We start from the raw sequence: 21,766 nt of genomic DNA, 5'->3' as shown, positions 1-21,766 counted from the left end.
TGACGCCATTTGCGCGGGTATGACGATTGGATGAACGTGACGGCACCTGCACGGGCTCGACGATGGGCTGAAAATGACGTGACCCCGACGGTCCGGAGGGGTTATAAGTGAGACAAACATCGGGAACAGAGAGACATATTCTTCTTGCATTGGGCCGCAGCGTTACATTTGCTGCCGGCCGTAACGATGACTGTTATTTTGCTTTATTTTTTATATTCCTGTACTTAATGTAAGTAAGGCTTAATTTTTTCTAAGCCCTCATCAACTTTGGCCAGCTGCTCCGGCCACAAAATAGCAAGATCAAAGAGCACGCTTCTTCAACGTTCGCGTTAGGTAGAGCGAAGCACAGCAGGGGTGCTATAACGTAAAGCTATTTCAAACATTCCTATTCCAATTCTGCAATCAGCCCTCCGCCATGGGTCAAAAACTTTCTCAGCCACCCTTACTTCGCCTGCCTGTTACGCGACGTCACGAAAACCGTGGTAGCTCCCCATCTGATATGACGTGAACTCACTGATTATGCATGACTGGAAGGAACAAAATAAACACAGTTGTTTATGATTCGACGACTTTTCGCCACCAGACGTCGGCTAATGGTCAAATGTTTTTGCGCGACACACACTTCACCTGCCCGTCACGCGACGTCACAAAAGCGCGAGAACTCACCACGTCAAAGTGACGTGTACGTGTTAAAGATGCATTAATATGCTTAACAAAACTGAGTTTTCTTCTGAATGGGTGCAGGCTGCCCCGTTTCAATATGAATAAAAGATGGCTGCCGCCAGTGGCTCAGGCACTGGCTACTTGCACCAGCCGGAGAGCATGGCTATATTTGCATACAATAAAGCTTCTTGCGTGGCCGTGCAACGTTTTCGAGCACTTTCGGCATGTTTACATCCTCGTTACGCCTGCTATTCTTTGCTAAGGATCCGCTTTAGCGGCATTCTTAACATTCTGCCGCATGCCGTCGCGATTTTTGACCAGCCTCCGCAAGATAAGTAAGGGAAAGCGGGCCAATGGCAGGCGCCGGCACCACCCTCTTTGTACGCTTATCGATTTTCAGCGCACTGGCTCGGCCCCATCAAATCCATCTCCACTTATGCGTGCTCCTCACCTCTTGTCAGCCAATTAGATAGGACAAGCCGCTCAGTCTAGGCAATGTTATTATTTTTCATCATCATCATCATCATCATAATCATCATCATCATCATCCAGGTTAACCCCACTGCAGGGCAAAGGCCTCTCCCATACTTCTCCAACTACCCCGGTCATGTACTAATTGTCGCCATGTTGCCCTGCAAAGTTCTTAATCTCATCCGCCCACCTAACTTTCTGTCGTCCCCTGCTACGCTTCCCTTCCCTTGGAATCCAGTCTGTAACCCTTAATGACCATTGGTTATCTTCCCTCCTCATTGCATGTCCTGCCCATGCCCATTTATTTTTCTTGATTTCAACTAAGATGTCATTAACTCGCGTTTGTTCCCTCACCCAATCTGCTCTTTTCTTATCCCTTAACGTTACACCCATCATACTTCTTTCCATAGCTTGTTGCGTCGTCCTCAATTTAAGTAGAGCCCTTTTCGTAAGTCTCCAGGTTGAATGAAAGCTATATGTAAGGGTTGGTTATATTCCGCACATTTCTCTATCACCTGATTGATAGTGTGAATATGATCTATTGTTGAGTAGCCTTTACGAAAGCCTGCCTGATCCTTTGGTTGACAGAAGTCTAAGGTGTTCCTGATTCTATTTGCGATTACCTTAGTAAATACTTTGTAGGCAATGGACAGTAAGCTGATCGGTCTATAATTTTTCAAGTCTTTGGCGTCCCCTTTCTTATGAATTAGGATTATGTTAGCGTTCTTGCAAGATTCCGGCACGCTCGAGGTCATGAGGCATTGCGTATACAGGGTGGCCAGTTTTTCTACAGCAATTTGCCCACCATCCTTCAACAAATCTGCTGTTACCTGATCCTCCCCAGCTACCTTCCCCCTTTCCATAGCTCCCAAAGCTTTCTTTACTTCTTCCGGCGTTACTTGTGGGATTTCAAGTTCATCTAGACTATTCTCACTCACATTATCGTAGTGGGTGCTACTGGTACTGTATAAATCTCTATAGAGCTCCTCAGCCACTTGAAATATCTCATCCATATTAGTAATGATATTGCCGGCTTTGTCTCTTAACGCATACATTTGATTCTTGCCTATTCCTTGTTTCTTCTTCACTGCTTTTAGGCTTCCTCCGTTTCTGAGAGCATGTTCAATTCTATCCATATTATCCTTCCTGATGTCAGCTGTCTTACGCTTGTTGATTAACTTGGAAAGTTCTTCCAGTTGTATTCTAGCTGTAGGGTTAGAGGCTTTCATACATTGGCGTTTCTTGATGAGATCTTTCGTCTGCTGCGATAACCACCTGGTATTCTGTCTAACGGAGCTACCACCGACTTCTATTGCACACTCCTTAATCTTGCCCATAAGATTGTCGTTTATTGCTTCAACACTAAAGTCCTCTTCCTGAGTTAAAGCCGAATACCTGTTCTGTAGCTTGATCCGGAATTCTTCTATTTTTCCTCTTACCGCTAACTCATTGATCGGCTTCTTACGTACCAGTTTCCTCCGTTCCCTCCTCAAGTCTTGGCTAATTCGAGTTCTTACCATCCTATGGTCACTGCAGTGCACCTTGCCGAGCACATCCACATCTTGTATGATGCCAGGGTTAGCACAGAGTATAAGGTCTATTTCATTTCTTGTCTCGCCATTCGGGCTCCTCCACGTCCACTTTCGGCTATCCCGCTATTGTGGAAGAAGGTATTCATTAGCCGCATATTATTCTGTTCTGCAAACTCTACTGGTAACTCTCCCCTGCTATTCCTAGAGCCTATGCCATATTCCCCCACTGACTTGTCTCCATCCTGCTTGCCTACCCTGGCATTGATGTCGCCCATCGGTAGCGTGTATTTTGACTTTACCAATCGCAGATTCCACGTATTCATAGACGCTTTCGACTTCCTGGTCATCATGACTGGATGTAGGGGCGTAGACCTGTACGAACTTCAATTTGTACGTCCTATTAAGTTTCACAACAAGACCTGCCACCCTCTCGTTAATGCTGTAGAAGTCATGTATGTTACCAGCTATATCCTTATTAATCAGGAATCCGACTCCTAGTTCTCGTCTCTCTGCTAAGCCCCGGTAGCACAGGACGTGTCCGCTTTTTAGCACTGTATATGCTTCTTCAGTCCTCCTAACTTCACTGAGCCCTATTATAACCCACTTACTGCCCTCTAATTCCTCCAATAGTACTGCTAGACTCGCCTCACTAGATAACGTCCTAGCGTTAAACGTTGCCAGGTTCAGATTCCAATGGCAGCCTGTTCGGACGCAGGTATTCTTAGCACCCTCTGCTGCGTCACAGGTCTGACCGCCGCCGTGGTCAGTTGCTTCGCGGCTGCTGGGGACTAAGGGCCGGGGTTTGATTGTTGTATTCATATAGGAGGTTGTGGCCAAATACTGCACCAGGGTGGCCAATCCTGCTCTGGTGAGGGAGTGCGTTACCGGTTCTGGTCGACGGGATCAGGCCGCACTGCACGCCTGTTTACGCAATTTGTGGGCAAAATAAAGAAGATTTGCTCGTTGTTTAATAGCGGTAAACAGCCTACTTTGTTGTCAGACTTTATGGTGATTTAATCCTTCGAAATTCCTTGACATTGTCTTCAAAGTCCGTAAAAACGCATGATTTCTTTTTTTCGCTAAAGGCAACTGCTAACCCTGCCACTAATTGTATATCAACCGAAATTCATAGTTTCTGGTTTGAATACGCGGCTTTTTCTACTCAATTCCGGTGAGTGAAACGCTCTCTAATGGTTGAGTGGAAAGAAATTGGAGCAGACAACGAAGTGATACGTAATGTTTTTGAATGTGCAGATGAAGAAATTCTTTGGACTACGGTCGTTTGGTTTGGTGAAGACCTATAAGGAAACTTTATGTGCTGCGCTGGAGGAAAAACTACAGCTGGGCAGCGGCGGGAAGATGCGGGCATAGATGCAATAATTACTAGAGGTAACTAGTGTCTACGGGAGCTGCAGTGGGGGTCAGCATGGGAAGTACATGGATTTGCCTAAACTTCGACCTTCTGGCTTCAAGCGGCTTCGTGACCTTGTAAACTCGTCATTTTCAACTATGTACTGCGTAACGAATGATTAAGTAAACATTATTAAAATTCTCTGACGGCAGGATTTGAACATGAGACCTCTAGCACAGACACCCGATAATGAAACCATTACGTTACGGACGCATGCATCGACAAGCGACATATAAAGCCCTTGTGAATTTTCGCGGGCACGCCGGTACCTTGAGACGCTTGGCGTGTTTCAGTTTGGCCACCTCGACAAGCTGAATCGTCGCAATAAGTAGCGATTGTGCGTTTTCGCGGCGTCTTCTGCACTTAGAAAAGTGTAGATTGCTCTGAAATTTGCGACAGTGAACGCGATAACGCTCAATAAACAGACACAAGAGCGGCTGAATCCACAAGTACGACGACGAAAAGAGCCCATGTAGATCCCATCATTCCGACGCTGGCTCAGCGATTGTAGCGCCAGAGTTGCCCCTAGTATATTGTACGAAACTCTGTGGATGCGAGATCTGCTTCGCAGCATAAACAAATGTATCGTTCAAAACTGAGAAATGCGAGTTGGGAACAATGAAGCTGTTATTACTGCGTGCTATCGGCTAACCAGACTCGTCTGTCAACAGATCGAATTCTAGGATTTAATCGCGTTGCGTTCTTGGTGTTTAAGGGGAACGTTTATAGGGTGCAGTAGCGCGGCATTATATTCAGTGTGAACTTGGCGATGAAGAGCATACTTTCTAACCTTATTTCTTCTTACTAAACTTGGCGTGACAAAACAATTGTTTTTTCTTCTTTTTAGTCGAAAGATGCATTCACGAGGAAATAAACCAAGGGGACCGCGACTTAGATTGTCTTGCTGTGCGATATTAAGGACTCATGTAAAGCTTAGTAAGCGATTTTTCACGAAGACTGCAGTTAATTTTTTCCAGGTGGTTACAAATTGTTCTTGCACTCAAAAAAGCAATGATTCCATATTCTTTGTTTTCAATCTTAAGACAGCTTTGTTGTAATCATGTTTTATATTGTATTTCGTGTTAGACAAGGCCCGCGATTTGGCAACAGAGTGAATTAATATGACTAAAGAAAAAAAGAAAGAGGTGTCAGTTCGTTGTCTTTAATTTCTTTGTCAACCTGCCGCAGTGGCTGAGTGGCTATGAATCACGACGAGGTCGAGGGTTCGGTCCCAGTACAAGGCTTCCTCATCGCGATGGGGATGGAATACAAGAAAAAAAAAAGCTCCTGTGTGCCGCGTATTGGGCGCAGGTTAAGAAAACCCAAGTGGTCGAAATTAATCCGGAACCGCCCACTACGGCTTCTGTTACGGCTGACTGTACAGTTCCGGTATATTGTCACGTGGTCGTGGCGTCAAAGAACACAGTAGCAATGCTGTGAAACACAAAACTAACTTTTATTGGGCGAACCTGTGCCCACAAAAGAGGCTACACTTATAGCACAACGATAGCGGCGAACCGGTCGGCGATCGTCGAAAATCTGATCAGCGGGTCAAGCGCGTCGGCTTTTAAAGAACAGTCGTCGAATGTTCCAGACTAATCGTTCGGACCCGCGTGCCTTACACAAAGTTCTACACCATTCGCGTCAGGTGATGAAATCAGATAACATAAGGTTCGGCGACAACAGACAGCGGATAGAAGCATCGATAACTTTCCAGAAACTTCTTTTACATGCAGGCGCGTCCTGCGCTGCGCGATAACATTTGTCAGGCGGCCAAACGTGGTCGCCCGATAAAGATAAGTACACGTGTCATTACCCCCCTCTTAAAAAAAAGCATCGACCCGATGCTGCAAACAAACGAAAGTAATAAAAAAAAGAAGCACTCGTAGCAAAGAAAACAACAAAATAAGGAAGTTCGTCAACGTCCATAAAAGGGTTTGAGGCGCACCACGTGGACCACTTCAGATCGTGCGCGGCGCAGCTGTGAATGCGAAATGCCGTCTGGCACGACCTCATAGTCCAGTGCGCCAATACGTCGGACGACCTTGTAGGGTCCGAAATAGCGTCGCAGTAGTTTCTCACTGAGTCCTCGTCGGCGTATCGGGGTCCATACCCAAACACGGTCGCCGGGCTGGTACTCCACGAAGCGTCGTCGGAGGTTGTAGTGTCGGCTGTCGGTCTTCTGCTGGTTCTTGATCCGCAGGCGGGCGAGCTGTCGGGCTTCTTCGGCGCGCTGGAGATAGGTAGCGACGTCAAGATTTTCCTCGTCACTGACGTGCGGTAGCATGGCGTCGAGCGTCGTCGTCGGGTTTCTGCCGTAAACCAGCTTAAATGGCGTGATCTGTGTTGTCTCTTGCACCGCCGTGCTGTAAGCGAATGTTACGTACGGCAGGACCGCATCCCACGTCTTGTGCTCGACGTCGACGTACATCGCTAGCATGTCGGCGAGGGTCTTATTCAGCCGCTCCGTAAGACCATTCGTCTGCGGGTGGTAGGCCGTTGTCCTCCTGTGCCTTGTCTGACTGTATTTCAGAATGGCTTGGGTGAGCTCCGCTGTAAAGGCTGTTCCTCTGTTGGTGATGAGGACTTCTGGGGCGCCATGTTGCAGCAGGATGTTTTCGACAAAGAATTTCGCCACTTCGGCTGCCCTACCTTTCGGCAGTGCTTTAGTTTCAGCGAAGCGGGTGAGGTAGTCCGTCGCCACGACGATCCACTTATTTCCGGTTGTTGACGCCGGAAAGGGTCCCAGCAAGTCCATCCCGATCTGCTGGAATGGTCGGCAAGGAGGCTCGATTGGCTGTAGTAATCCAGCTGGCCTTGTCGGCGGTGTCTTGCGTCGCTGACAGTCTCGGCATATTCTGACATAACGGGTGACGTCGGCGGTCAGGCGCGGCCAATAATACTTTTCTTGTATCCTCGATAGTGTCCGGGAAAATCCGAGGTGTCCAGCGGTCGGATCGTCATGTAGGGCGTGCAATACTTCTAGACGAAGTCCTGACGGGACAACAAGAAGGTAGTTGGCGCGGACTGGTGAGAAGTTCTTCTTCACGAGTAGATTGTTTTGAAGCGTGAAGGAAGATAATCTGCGCCTAAATGCCCTGGGGACAACGTCGGTGTGCCCTTCCAAATATTCGACGAGGCCTTTTAGCTCCGGGTCTGCCCGTTGCTGTTCAGCGAAGTCTTCTGCGCTTATCATTCCAAGGAAGACGTCTTCATTCTCGTCATCTTGCGGCGGCGGGTCAATGGGTGCGCGTGATAGGCAATTGGCATCGGAGTGTTTTCGTCCGGACTTGAAGGTTACAGTGATGAGGCTCCACCACGCCAGTCTGAGGCTCCACCGCGCCAGTCGTCCTGAAGGATCCTTTATATTCGCTAGCCAACACAACGCATGATGGTCACTGACGACTTTGAATGGCCTGCCATAAAGATAAGGGCGAAATTTAGCTGTAGCCCAAACGATGGCGAGGCATTCCTTTTCGGTCGTAGAATAGTTGCCTTCCACTTTTGACAGCGACCGGCTAGCGTAAGCTATCACCTGTTCGACTCCGTTCCTCCTCTGGACTAGAACGGCACCGAGGCCTAGGCTACTGGCGTCAGTATGGATTTCTGTATCGGCGTACTCGTCGAAGTGTGCAAGTACCGGCGGCGACTGCATGCGTCGTTTGAGTTCTTCAAATGCATCGGCCTGCGGCGTTTCCCACTTGAGGTCAACATCACATTTAGTTAGACGTGTCAACGGCTCGGCGATGCGTGAAAAGTCCTTGACAAAGCGCCTGTAGTAGGCACACATGCCAAGGAATCTACGCACTGCCTTCTTGTTGATGGGTTGCGGGAACTGTGCGATGGCAGCTGTCTTTTGCGGGTCTGGACGGACACCAGATTTGCTGATTACGTGGCCAAGGAACAGAAGCTCATCGTAAGCGAAGCGGCATTTTTCCGGCTTCCCTGACGACTTGATGGCCTCTAGTACTGTCGCAAGCCGCCTGAAGTGATCGTCGAAATTTCCAGCGAAGACGACGTCATCCAAGTAAACGAGACAGGTCTGCCACTTCAATCCTGCTAACACCGTGTCCATGACGCGCTGGAACGTTGCAGGCGCCGAGCACAGTCCGAATGGCATAACCTTGAACTCGTAGAGGCCGTCTGGGGGGATGAAGGCCGTCTTTTCGCGATCTCTTTCGTCGACTTCTATTTGCCAATAGCCATACTTGAGGTCCATCGACGAGAAGTATTTAGCGTTGCAGAGCCGATCCAATGCGTCGTCTATTCGTAGGAGGGGGTATACGTCCTTCTTCGTGATCTTGTTCAGACGACGATAATTGACGCAGAAACGTAGGGTTCCGTCCTTTTTCTTCACTAAGACTACAGGAGATGCCCACGGGCTTTTCGACGGCTGGATGATGTCGTTGCGCAGCATTTCGTAGACTTGTTCTCTTATAGCTGCACGTTCTCGCGGCGAAACTCGGTAAGGGCTCTGGCGGAGTGGTCGAGCGCACTCCTCGGTGACTATACGATGCTTGTAGACTGGTGTTTGTCGAATCCTCGATGACGTCGAAAAGCAGCCTTTGTATCGTCGGAGCAGGCTTCTGAGCTGCGGTTGCTTAATCACGGGGAGACTTGGATTAATGTCGTAGTCTGGTTCGGGAACCATCGTCGTCGGGGTAGATGCGGCGGAATCCGAGAGAACAAACGCATTACTGGTTTCCAGAATTTCCTCGATGTACGCGATCGTCGTGCCCTTGTTGATGTGCTTTAACTCCTGGCTGAAGTTTGTCAGCAACACTTCAGTTTTCCCTCCGTGCAGTCGAGCGATCCCTCTTGCAACGCAAATTTCACGGTCTAGCAGTAGACGTTGGTCGCCTTCGATGACGCCTTCTACGTCAGCGGGTGTTTCGGTGCCGACCGAAATAATGCTAGAGCGAGGCGGGATGCTCACTTGATCTTCGAGCACACTCAAGGCGTGGTGACTACGAAGGCTCTCCGGCAGTATCGCTTTATCTTCCGACAGCGTTATTGACTTCGGCTTCAGGTCGATGATTGCGCCGTGTTGGTTCAGGAAGTCCATACCGAGAATGACGTCTCGTGAACACTGTTGGAGGATGACGAAGGTTGCAGGGTAAGTCCTGTCATGAATGGTTATCCTTGCCGTGGAGATTCCAGTTGGCGTAATCAGGTGTCCTCCAGCGGTCCGAATTTGGGGGCCCTCCCATGCAGTCTTAACCTTCTTCAACTGGGCGGCGATGTGTCCACTCATTACGGAGTAATCGGCCCCTGTGTCGACTGAGGCAGTGAGTGCGTGGCCGTCGAGAAGTACGTCGAGGTCGGTGGTTCTTTGTCTGGCGTTGCAGTTGGGTCTTGGCGCCGGATCACGGCTGCGTCGTGTTGAACTGAAGCTGGAACGTCGCGTCGTCAAGCCGTCTTTCGTCGGTGTAGTCTTGGCTTCCTGACTTCGTCGGGACGGCGGCGTGTCGTCATTAGGTCGTCGAGATGGTTTCTTTGTCGTCTTCGTCGGCGGCGGAGGATCTTCGTCAGTTCGACGAACAGCAACCGCACCTCCATCGGTTGCTGCTTTTAGTTTTCCGGATATGGGCTCGCTGACCGGCCCCGGGCTGGGCCAGTGTATCGGCGCTGCGGCGAGAGGTAGCGGCCTGGTGATGGCGAACGCGACGGTCGTCGAGAGCTCCACTGAGTAGCGGCGAAGTAGTCGGCGATATCGCGAGGGCGTTCACCGTGCTGCGAGCGCGGAGCGTTGACGGCGAAACCTCGCAGTCCCATCTCCCGGTATGGGCATCGACGATACACATGGCCGGCTTCTCCGCAGTGATAGCAGAGCGGGCGGTGGTCGGGGGCTCGCCAAATGTCCGTCTTCCTCGCGTAGGTGCGCTGGGCGACGGGTGGGCGTGCTGGCGGCGGCGGCGGACGACGGAATTGCGTCGTTGCAGGGCCCTGACGTGGTCGCGGAGGGGGACCTTGACGGCGTGCGACGGCGGCGTATGTCATCGCTTGCGGCTGAGGCTGCGGCGATTCAGGGGCTACTCCGAGTTGTTGGAGCTGCTCACGTACGGCGTCTGCAATCGAAGCCACTTGAGGCTGTGATGATGGGAACAGCTTCTGTAGCTCCTCCCGCACGACAGCTCGGATAGTCTCGCGTAGGTCGTTGGTGGCCAGTGACTGAACTCCGGCGTAGTTTGTCGAGTTCGTGCGGCGGTCGAATTGCAGGTTTCGCATCTCGAGTGTCTTCTCGATGCTGGTGGCCTCGCGAAGAAACTCGTCGACGGTCTTCGGTGGGCTTCGTACCATTCCGGCAAAAAGTTCCTCCTTCACACCACGCATGAGTAGGCGCACTTTCTTCTCCTCGGGCATTTCAGGGTCGGCGTGGCGGAAGAGACGGCTCATTTCCTCCGTGAAGATCGCGGTTGTCTCATTAGGTAGCGGCACCCGGGTTTCTAATAGCGCTTGGGCTCGTTCTCGGCGCACGACGCTTGCGAATGTCTGCAGGAAGCCGCTACGGAAAAGTTCCCAGGTCGTTAAGGTGGCTTCTCGGTTCTCGAACCACGTCCTGGCTGCGTCTTCCAATGCGAAGAAGACATGTCGCAGTTTGTCGTCGCTGTTCCAGTTGTTAAACGCAGCGACTCTCTCATACGTCTCAAGCCAGCTTTCCGGGTCCTCGAAAGTTGAACCGCGGAACGTCGGAGGCTCCCTGGGCTGCTGCAGCACGACGGGGGACGCTGGGGCTGCCATTGGGGTTGACTGGGTGACGATCTTCCTGGCCGTCTCAGGCAAAAGTCCGTGCTCCGGGGGCAGTCCTTGCAGCCTGCGGCTACCTCGCTGGTTCTTGGCGACGTTGGTGTCTTCCGCGTTAGGACTTGGGTCACGGCTTTGTGGGGGCGTCCGGTACACGAACGCAAAGCACCTCCACCAGATGTCACGTGGTCGTGAAGTCAAAGTACACAGTAGCAATACTGTGAAACACAAAACTAACCTTTATTGGGCGAACCTGTGCCCACAAAAGAGGCTACACTTATAGCACAACGATAGCGGCGAACACGGTCGGCGATCGTCGAAAATCTGATCAGCGGGTCAAGCGCGTCGGCTTTTAAAGAACAGTCGTCGAATGTTCCAGACTAATCGTTCGGACCCGCGTGCCTTCCACAAAGTTCTACACCATTCGCGTCACGCGATGAAATCAGATAACATAAGGTTCGGCGACAACAGACAGCGGATAGAAGCATCGATAACTTTCCAGAAACTTCTTTTACATGCAGGCGCGTCCTGCGCTGCGCGAAAACATTTGTCAGGCGGCCAAATGTGGTCGCCCGATAAAGATAAGTACTCGTGTCAATATTAAGCCACGAAATGTTATGTATTCTTAATTTTTATTTCACTTTATTAAAGAACATTTCAGGTTTATTGCAAATTTCATTCAGCCCCATAATTAATTAATTATGCATTCCAATAAAGAATACTAAGCTTTCCTTGACGTGAGATACGTAGCGCACGATAAAGAAGGACCAAGAAAGAAAGACGGGCACACGCGTAGTGCTACATGTTCCCCCTCTCCTCTCCCGTCCCCGGCCTCTGTTTCTCTCTTCTTTTTGTACTTGTTTATCGCGGGCTGGACGCATGAAATCGGGATGCGCCAACTAGCCCAAAGCGCTAGGCTTTCCTTGGTTTCATTCATTGTCTATTTACAAAAAAATCGAGCCCCTCGGCTCCCCTTTATTCGTCCGAGTTAATTGAATGATATGAAGCACGCTTGTCAAAAGATGAAAAATAAATATGCTTAGACCTACTTACGGTCCGACAATGCACTTGTGCGTGTCTTCTTTTCGGCATGGTCACAATTTACATGTCTGTGTGTCATAATTCATGCCGTGACTGAAAATTAAGAGATCGAGGACGATTCACGGTGTCCTGTGAGTGGGTGCGTGGACTGGGTTTACGCTGACGCGCGTCTGTGGGCACGCGCAGGTGCCTCAGTGTCGGCCAGTTCGGTGCAAGCTCTGGGCATCTCAACGCAACGAGCAACGTTCGCCTGCTGGGACAGGTGAGTTTCCCCGAAGACCCGCAAGAGCCTCCAAGCTCAGTTTCGCTAGGGCTTATCTACGGACCGGCCATTCGTTTCCTCAATTTCCGCGAAGGAGTAAGAATTGCGTTTGCTTCAAGAAAGAAAGAAAAGAAAAAGCGAACCGAACGAGCAAAAAAAAAAAAAAAGAAAAAAGCTCTACGCTCATTGTGTGAGAATTGTGCTGAGGGACTGCGGCATTAGTAGCAGCCAACTAGCCTATAGTGCGATTTCCTTGAACGACTCAGTCCTGTGCTCACTTCGGAGTACACTGCGAAACACCAGAGCTTTGGCCCTTGCGCTTACGCCGGTTCACTCACAGTGTACTATCATTCTAGCGCGACTTCTTTATACTAAGGACAGTATAGCCATGTCTTGCCACCGCATGAAAAAGCTCTGCGTTGCGGTTCGGCAAAACGGAGTAAAAGCTGGGCGGAGGGTTGTGGTGTTATACCGTATGGCTGAAATGGAAACGCGAGCATAGTTAAAGCTCTCCATTGATCATCTGCAATGTTCTTGCGTCTTAGCAAGCATTTTGACTGATCACGAATGGTTGCGCACACCGTGAACTGTGTCCGGAGTAATTCTGCACAATTCTACAATTCCGCATCGTGATCGGGTGAGGCGCGTGGGCACCGCAGTGGTCACCGCAGTGGTCACCGCAGTGGTCACTATCTTTTTCTTAGGGTTCACTGTCGAGTCTCGCAGTTTTCAACCTTCCATTACGTGCAGCATCGATTGACTTCTGTAATGAGGGTCAGACTTGGTGGTCTTTGGTTCACCGAGGTTACATCGACGCCGCCTTTCGGCCCTAGGTGCAAACCTGTGGCCGACATTCCAGATGTGTTTGCGCTACCAACGACGCAAAGGCATCTGCATGTTATCGGATTAACTTAAATTCGTTCATTCGCCCAAGTGCCAACTTTTCTCATAAATATATTCAGTCAGTCGAGCAGAAATTACCCTGGCGGATGTTCCTGGTCAAAAGCTGTGTAGAGCAGCTTGATGTGGCCCACGAAACTGGTACTGGGCGACATGTCACAGGTGCACGTAGGGAGAAAGCGCAGTAAACCGTCGTGTCAACGAAATCAGATTTGTTATTGAACTTTCTCCTTATTCATAGTTTTTCAAGCTCCTGACTTAACGCATGCATTTTCGACCATGTTGTTTGATGTAGGTTAGCGTCAACTACACTTAGTACAAAGTGTGAAGCGGGAAATTTAAACCGCTCGCTGAAGCAAAGACGGTAACCATTTCCTGTTCACGCTGCTCTGAATTGTACATGGGCGCAAAGAGCGCCAGATTTTTGGAAGGTGCTGTCTGCACCATGAGAGACCAACGTGATAATGACAGGCCCAGGAAGGACAAAAAAACTGTTACGACAGAGTGCCACTTATAGGGCTGAGAAAAAAATCAATCTTGGTAGAGCCAGGCGTGGCGGCACTTTTCCACAAAGCGAAGATCTCTCGAGGGTACTCACTGCCACTCACTGCCTATATTGAGGATGATCATTTTTACGTTTCGTGGAATAAAAAAAAAAATCGCCTGTTGTAGATAACACATAAGTTTCTAATCCTTGAGCTGCATTATTCAGAGGCGAATATTCAACACGTTCAACACGAGACACATATTCAACTAATTAACGAAATGTACCAACTAATTAATGACTAATTAAATAATTCTGGGGTTCTGCGTGCGAAAACCACGATGTGATTATGAGGCACGCCGTAGCGGGGACTCCGGAAATTTGGACCACCCGTGGTTATTTAACGTGCACCTAAATCTAAGTACACGGGTGTTTTCGCATTTCGCCCCAATCGAAATGCGGCCGCTGTGGCCGGGATTAACTAATTACTAAACGGCACATATTGCAGTTTATGAATTGTAGCCGGTGAGTTTGCAAGGCGTATACTCTTGGAATAAATTTCCAGAATGACACCAGTTTAGAGATATGTGCCATTAAACTAGCTGTAAATATGCACTGTTGTTGCACGTATTTTTTTAACAAAACGCTCTGTGCATCTCAAGAGTAACTCAAGGCTTGGGATCCTTGGGCACGAACAAACTAGACAACCTGAACAGAGTACAGAGTAAGGTTGCGCGCTTTGTACTTAAAATTACAGAATAAAATTTAGTGTAACAGAGGCCAAAAAGAAAATTGGGCCGGACATGCTACAAGAACGTTTAATTCATAGATTAAAACTGTTCCGTGGTATTTTCCATTCGAGAACATGTATCGATAAAATGAACTATTTGCATATGCCCGACTACGTGTCTATGAGTGTTGATCACGAAGTCAAAGTGAAACTTCATGTAGAACTAACGTGCTCAGTAAGCTTTTTACCCAACAAAACTCGAGACTGGAATCGGTTACCAACTAATATTGTGAAAATAACTTCTAATCATATGTTCGTGTAGTCGCTTCACGATGTAATAGTAAGACACGAACATCTGGTGTTTTGTTCTATGCTGCCTGTATTATGTATATTTGTTTTCTTTTACGTAATCCCCCTAAACTGCACGGCCTACTTAAGGTGCTGTGGGTACTCTGGCAAATAAAAAAATTACTGGAGTGCTCGTGTATTTCGTCCCACACATTGGAAAATAATATCTCGAAACTGTTGCCATCCTAAAAATTTATTTCAAGTCAATACGTCCTGCAAGATCACCGGCTACAGTTTATAAATTGCAGCACGTGCCATAATGTAACTAAGAACTTAATTAGTGAATTTTCGTTAATTAGTTGAATATCGGTTTCGATTTCTCATGCTAGTAGTGTCCGCCTCTTGAATAACCTAGGTCAACGACAAAAATTATGCTAATGGTCTCGGGCGATCTTTAAGTATTCCGTTAAGACTTAAAAATTATCACCCCGTATAATGCTCTCCACTGAGATGTACCTTCCACCCGATATGAATCCATCCGTGAGCTCGTGCGCAGCTGGCGGTAAATGTCTCTAGCAGCAGTAAAAACCCGTAGCCGTTTGTTTCTGCTATTTCGACGGTCCCGTGACTGTACGGCCCAGCCATGGCAACCCCGAATGCAACACAAAAGTGATTCTCGAAGAGAAGTTGGCTAGAAAAGAGAAGTTTGAAGAGAAGTGGATAGGGTGGCGATTTCCAATCTATACAAAAATTAAGCAAGTGTCACACCTTCGTAAAACTCAAAGGCAAAAGCCTGATTGTACACTTGGCGCACCTTTTGTCACAATTAAGGTACACTTATGGAAAATCGTGGCGACTGTCCATCTCAGCACACGACAGAACTCACCGATATCTCTGCACTTACTGGTAGTGCGCCAGTGCCATCAAGAGGTTCACAGAGTGAGGGGCAGTATGGGAACGCTGGCATGATGAGCTGCGTCGGAGTCAGCTGTGGAAGAAGACGACGAACGCGCCAGCAGTGGCACGAGCGCAAGGGGCAGTATGGGAAGGTTGGCATGATGAGCTGCATCTGAGTCAGCTGTGGAAGACGACGAACGAGCGAGCAATGGCACGAGCGCTAGGGGCAGTATGGGAATGCTGGCATGGTAAGCTGCGCCGGAGCCAACTGTGGAAGACGACGACGAAAGCGCGAGCAGTGGCACGAGCGCGAGGGGCAGTATGGGAACGTTGGCAGGATAAGCTGCGCCGGAGTCAGCTGTGGAAGACGACGACGAACGAGCGAGCGGTGGCACGAGCACTAGGGGCAGTATGGGAAAGCTGACGTTATGAGCTGCGCCGGAGTCAGCTGTGGAAGACGACGACGAACGAGCGAGCAGTGGCACGAGAGCTAGGGGCAGTATGGGAAATCGGACGTTATAAGCTACGACGAGGAACGAGCAGGCAGTGAAACGAGCACGGCTCTGTGACTACGTGACGTGTGCAATCAGGCACGCACGAGGCACACCCTTACTAATCCAGAACAGTGGAGCCTCCATGGCTTTAGGAAGCGTGCTCATCTCGCACCCCGGAGGCCTCGGCTCGATTTCCACCCAAATACCAAGTTTTCCTTTGAAAGCAACTAATCCGAACATTTGTTAGCGTTTTTTTACTCTTTGTAGTGTTGGCCATTTTTCGTCACTGTTTAGTTTGGCCAGTGTCAAGGCCAAGGCCACCGCCAAGGCCACCGCCAAGGCCACCACCAACAGAGCCACTGAAGGTGTCTTAATAGTCTGTCTTAATAGTCTTAATGGTCTACCGCGGACTTTGCCAGCCATGTTGAAGACCGAGAACAATGTGTTCGACGAAGTTTTCCCAGCAAGCGAAAAAACGCATGTAGTTCGGTTTATCTGCAATGTCAGCTAGGCAGATTGAAGATGGAAGCGCGTCAACATCGACCATCAAGCAAGTGATTTTGCATAACAGTAGTAAATACGGATCTACATCTACATCTACAAATGCGGATCCAGATTCATATTTAATAAGTATCAGCGCATGCACTCTCCTACTGAACTATGCAGACGCGCAAACCTCTCCTCTTTAGAACTAAGGACTAAGTTTGACCGACTGAAATTTTTATACCTAATTGTTCATAACCAGGTTAAACTTACTCTCGATGATTTCTGTATAATTTCACCAGATCAACGCTCCAGACACAAGCACAGTTTATACATACACCCGCCAGTTACACGGAATGATACATTCAAGTATAGTTTTTTTCCTAGGGCGATCAAAGAATGGAATGAATTACCCAATCCACTTGTCACATGTTCCTCTGTCAGCGCTTTTACTGCTGGTTTGGAGAATCTTATTTTTCCGGATATGACTTCATCATAGCATTTGTTTCTGATGCGCATACTGCGAGTGTTTTGTCTTTGATCACTGCATGTCACGTTTTACAGATTCTGCTATTTGTATTGTTCTTTGTTCTACATGTACCGATATTTTGTATCTTTTTATTGTATTTCTATCCACTCCTGTAATGGTCAATCCTTGGACTGACAGTATAAATAAACAAACAAACAAACAAACAAACAAACAAACAAACAAACAAACAAACAAACAAACATTTGAAATTTTCAAGTGTCTCTGAGTGTGGATTGCGATTCATGTTCAGGGATCGTACAGTCCATAGATCGAGAAAGGAAGCAGAATTTATTAACAGCGGAGCTGTTTAAGCTTTTAGTTCTGCCGGGTAGCATTACCAGAAAACTCAGCCCAGCTGTGCGCTGCATCGTGTTGCTTAGCAACCACCTGTGAGAGCACAGAGCCACGTAACCTCCTCGCACCCTACGCGCGTAGGGCGGAGTCGTGACGTCACAGGCGAGGAAAAGCTCGGAACAGCCGGCGCGGCGACACACCTGTCGGCTCGTCTACTCCGTGCGTATGTTCTGCTGCCATGGGAAGACCGAAGAAAATCTGGGCGCCCGAAGAAGAAGCGGCTTACCAGGAATGGCGGCGTACTGCCAAGCGACAAGCGATGCGTCGCCGCCGAGCTCATGCGGAACACCGCGCCGAAGCTGCGGCTGAGAAGAGGCGACGCCGAGTCGAGGATCCCGAGTTTCAGTCCGGGAATCGTGAGAGTCGGCGCCTGAACGCTCGACATCGCCGAGGAAGCGATCCCGGCCTGTGACTGCTTGAAAACTTTCAACGTCAAGGCCGCCGAGACAACTTAGCAAAACCTAGCATAACGTCGCAAAACCTAGAAACAACTTAGCCAAGCCTTCCATAACCTTGCAAAACCTAGAAACGACTTAGCCAAGCCTACCAACAACTTAGCAAAACCTAGTATAGCCTCGAAAAACCTACATACAAGCTACGTAAAGGTAGGTGATCACAAGCTCCGCTCTTGACTCCTGCTTTGCACCTATAATGCAAGCTGCGCACGTCTTTTTTTTTTTGACGTCCATTCAAGCGCAGTTCTTGGCGCCCCTTTCTTGGTTGAGCGTCAGCGTCGGCTTAACCGCGCGAACGCGCTTGTGCCACTGCTCGCGCGTTCGTCGTCATCTTCCACAGCTCGCTCCGATGTCGCTCATCATGCCAGCGTTCCCATGCTGCTCCTGCCTCTGCGAAGGCGCTGGCGGCACGAACCCACTGCCGGTTGGCGTGGTGCTTTTGGTCTCAAATTACTTTCCTCAATATATTGCGAAATGGAAACACGTATACAGCTGAGCTCAAATTTCGCATTACGGAGAATCGTAATCGCCAGACATTTTTTTTTTCTTCTGTCCTTTGCAAGGAGACCAGTGCACGTGCAATACGCAGTGAAAAGTATGAATCATTTTCGTAAGCAGCACTTGCCCCTGCCGTCCATGTATCTTTCCTTGTCATTCTAGTGCTGTCTTGGACTTTTGATAACTCTGTAAGCGCATCATCACTGTAACCACGTCATTGCGCGTGCAGGAGCACAGGTCGACTTCTGCACAAGTTCATCTCGTGGAAGGACACCCGCGCTGAGTCGCTGTGCCGAGAGTGGAACTCCTCTGCACGGGTCAAGGTGTGTCTGCCGTTTGTAGACGATTCGCGGCATGCAGGTTGTTGCAATGCAGTGGTTTCACTGGATGAGTGATGACATGGTCGCTAGGTATTACGTCGTCCAGTCTGTTTTGTTGGCGTTGGCTAACGAGTGAGTGGCTCACCATCACACCATCTCACAGGCTGGTTGCAGCACTGCCGAAGGTACGAGGCGTACACAGGCGGTATCCTTGCGCAGTGGTGTATAGTTCCGGAGGTAACTGGGTTATGGTTAGCTGCACTAGAGAGTTTTATTTTTGCTCGCTACATGATACGGTAGAGCGATGCGTGACATGCTAAGACCTTTGCGCATGCACGTCGTATATCGAGAGTTACTGTGGCAGTTACCACAGGTAGCCGTAATAGCCACCCTAACCATGGCAACATGACAGTGCCCATACAGCGCTGACCAGCTGTTTCGATCGGACTTCGCCCTTGTTACTGGCTGTCCTCCTTGTCAGCAAGAAACAAGCGACGAAATCGATCATCAATCTCAAGCTGAGGCCAAAGCGTTTGGTATGTTTTGTCGTAATTATTGAGATCGGCTTTCAGGCTGCTAGGACCAGAGACGCGGCACCGAACCGTAAAATAGGTTTGATATGTAGCATTGGCGATGCATTGGCGAGGCGGAACGCTATAAAAGCCTAATTGTTCACTGCATTAATTTACTACGCTGCTCTAGCATGGTACGTGATGATGGTAGCAAGAGAGGGCGCTGCCGGTTGTGAGTAAGCGCCAAGTAGACGCCGAGCAGACGCTGTGGCGCAGGTGAACATCCGTAAGGGCATTCGCCCGTACTACTTGATGAGGAGGCTGCAAGGTAACTGCAGGGAAATCGCATAGGCAAAGCGAAGCCCTGCCTGTCGCATGTATATAAACGCACCTTATAGTTGCGGCGTCAAAGCATTTTTTGCCTCATTCCACCAACCATGGAGCATGTAACAGGATGGCAAGCAGACGCTGAGCAGACGAGGCGGCGTGGATGAGCACATCTCGAGGGACATTCGGCCTTCCTGTTTGCTAAGAATTCATGTAGGTTCTACAGTGCTAAAACCAGCTTGTGAGATGGAGTATAGTTGCTTCAGCATATTTCTTTTGCAGCCTTAATTGTGCGTGGTTAACGAGGAGTAACCTGGCTATTCAGGTGAATCAAAGACAAAAGAAATAAACGGAAAGTGTCAACTGTTGTTGACGCTGAAGGAAACAAGTTCGACTTACACAGTTGTTCAAATGACTGACGCATATACGGTGATTATATGTATGTATTCTTTGTCTCCTTTATGTTTATTGTTCACTTAATTGGTACCTTAATGCTATTGTACTTGCCGTTCAATTACGATGATGACAATTGAGTCTCCTTGGCCGTCCGGCAACGTAGGAGACGCACGTTGTATTCTTTCGAAGTCTCGACAGCTTGCCAGGCATCTGTGTTGGGCTACTCTCTTCCATTAGGGGGCCCAAGCGCTGCTCGACGTCCTGTGGCTCCTGGCGGCCGCCATACGAATCAAGCCCCGACCACACTAGAAAAAATAAGATGGACGACACTTAAGCTTCGCCTTTAAGCGCCGAACGCGATAGCATTCAAAGATTCCTGACTGCTTCTCACGCTTTCCGGCAACTGGAGCGTATGCAATTGTAATGTCTACCGGGAAACGCTGACCGCGAATGATATTGTTGCAGGAAGAAAGCAGGCCCACGAGTGTAAAATGATGTATATTTACAACTGGTGTATATGGTGTTCAGGCAACTGCCAGACTTCGTCGAAATTTCTCTAGTCCAAATCAACTTATTCCTTCCCTTCACCGTAACATCACCCTCTCGGCGGGGTAGCTCCGTCCCAGTGCAAGTGATAGAGCCTCACGTAATAGGGGGACATAGGGCTTGAGCCTGGCGACGTGAACAACATCGCTGGCGACGTTGGGAGGCACTGAAGGCTGACTGGCTGGGGCGTTCTCGTATGCCAGGTCGGACAGTTGATGTAAAATCTGGTACGGGCCAGAATAACGGGAAAGTAGTTTTTCCGACAAGCCGACGCGACGTGAAGGCGTCCAGAGGAGGACAAGGGAGCCAGGTGAAAAATGGTGGACTCGGTGCCAAAGGTCGTAGCGTTGCTTTTGAGAAGCTTGCGAGACTGTGAGGCGATGACGGGCGACATCTCGGGCCTGGGCGGCTAATTCAGTAGTATCGCGAGCGTAACCAGTGCTGGTTGATTGTACTGCGTAAGGTACCAACGTGTCAAAGGGCAAGGTGGAGTCGCGGCCATGCAAAATGTAAAATGGTGAAAATCCGGCAGTGTCGTGACTGGACGAGTTGTATGCGAAAGTGATGTATGATAAAGCGACGTACGTCCCAGTCGCGGTGATCGTCGGAAACGTACATGTCCAGCATTTCAGTTAGTGTGCGGCTGAGTCGTTCGGTGAGGCCGTTCGTTTGAGGGTGGTACGTGGTAGCAATCTGGTTTTCTGTAGAACAGGAGTGCAGCAGATCATCGACAACCTTCGATAGAAAGTAGCGGCCGCGATCCGTTAGCAAGTGGCGAGGGGCGCCGTGGTGCAGGATGACGTCGTATAGTAAGCAGTCGGCGACATCTGTAGCGCAGGTAGTTGGCAGCGCTCGTGCGATGGCATATCTGGTGTCATTATCGGTTGGTACAGCAATGCATTTGTTTCCTTTGATGGAAATTGGAAAGGGGCCGAGAAGGTCGAGGCCCACACGGAAGAAGGGGTCTGTAGGGAGATCAGTTGGTTGAAGCAAACCGGCGGGAGGCATAGCAGGCGTCTTCTGGCACTGACACAGGTCGCAAGCGACATAACGGCGCACTGAGCGATAAATGCCAGGACAGAAGAAGCGGTGCAGCAGGCGGTCGTAAGTACGAGTGATGCCCAGGTGTCCAGCAGTAGGAGCGTCGTGAAGTCGCTGGAGCACGGCCATACGAAGGTGCTTGGGAACGACTAGGAGGAGCTCCGGGCCGTCAGGACGAACGCTACGACGGTATTAAGTTCCATCGCGCAAGGTGAACATCCGGAGGGACGGGTCATTGGGCGAAGAGCTTAGGCGCTCCATAAGTGTTCGAAGAACAAAATCTTTGCGTTGCTCGTCGCCAATATGGAGGAAGCCGGAGAGGGATAGAACATTGATGTCCGAGTCTGCATCGGTATCGTCCGGTTCATCCACGGGATTGCGGGACAGG

General features: G+C 49.4%; 1 protein-coding gene across 1 annotated transcript in view; it reads left to right on the top strand.

The window, feature by feature from the left end:
- The window catches only part of LOC126540250 (glycerol kinase 5), a 203,267-nt gene that overhangs the window by 107,312 nt on the left and 74,189 nt on the right, over window positions 1–21,766 (top strand). The window contains exons 4-5 of the mRNA XM_050187050.2: window positions 12,049–12,124; window positions 18,466–18,559. Of these exons, the coding sequence (XP_050043007.1) occupies window positions 12,049–12,124; window positions 18,466–18,559 (170 nt within the window). The remainder of the gene's footprint in view (window positions 1–12,048; window positions 12,125–18,465; window positions 18,560–21,766) is intronic.

This window comes from Dermacentor andersoni, chromosome 2, assembly GCF_023375885.2.
Source record: "Dermacentor andersoni chromosome 2, qqDerAnde1_hic_scaffold, whole genome shotgun sequence".
Taxonomy (NCBI): Eukaryota; Metazoa; Arthropoda; class Arachnida; order Ixodida; family Ixodidae; genus Dermacentor; species Dermacentor andersoni.
Note: the sequence above shows the minus strand (reverse complement) of the source record. Positions and strands in the feature narration are given on the sequence as shown.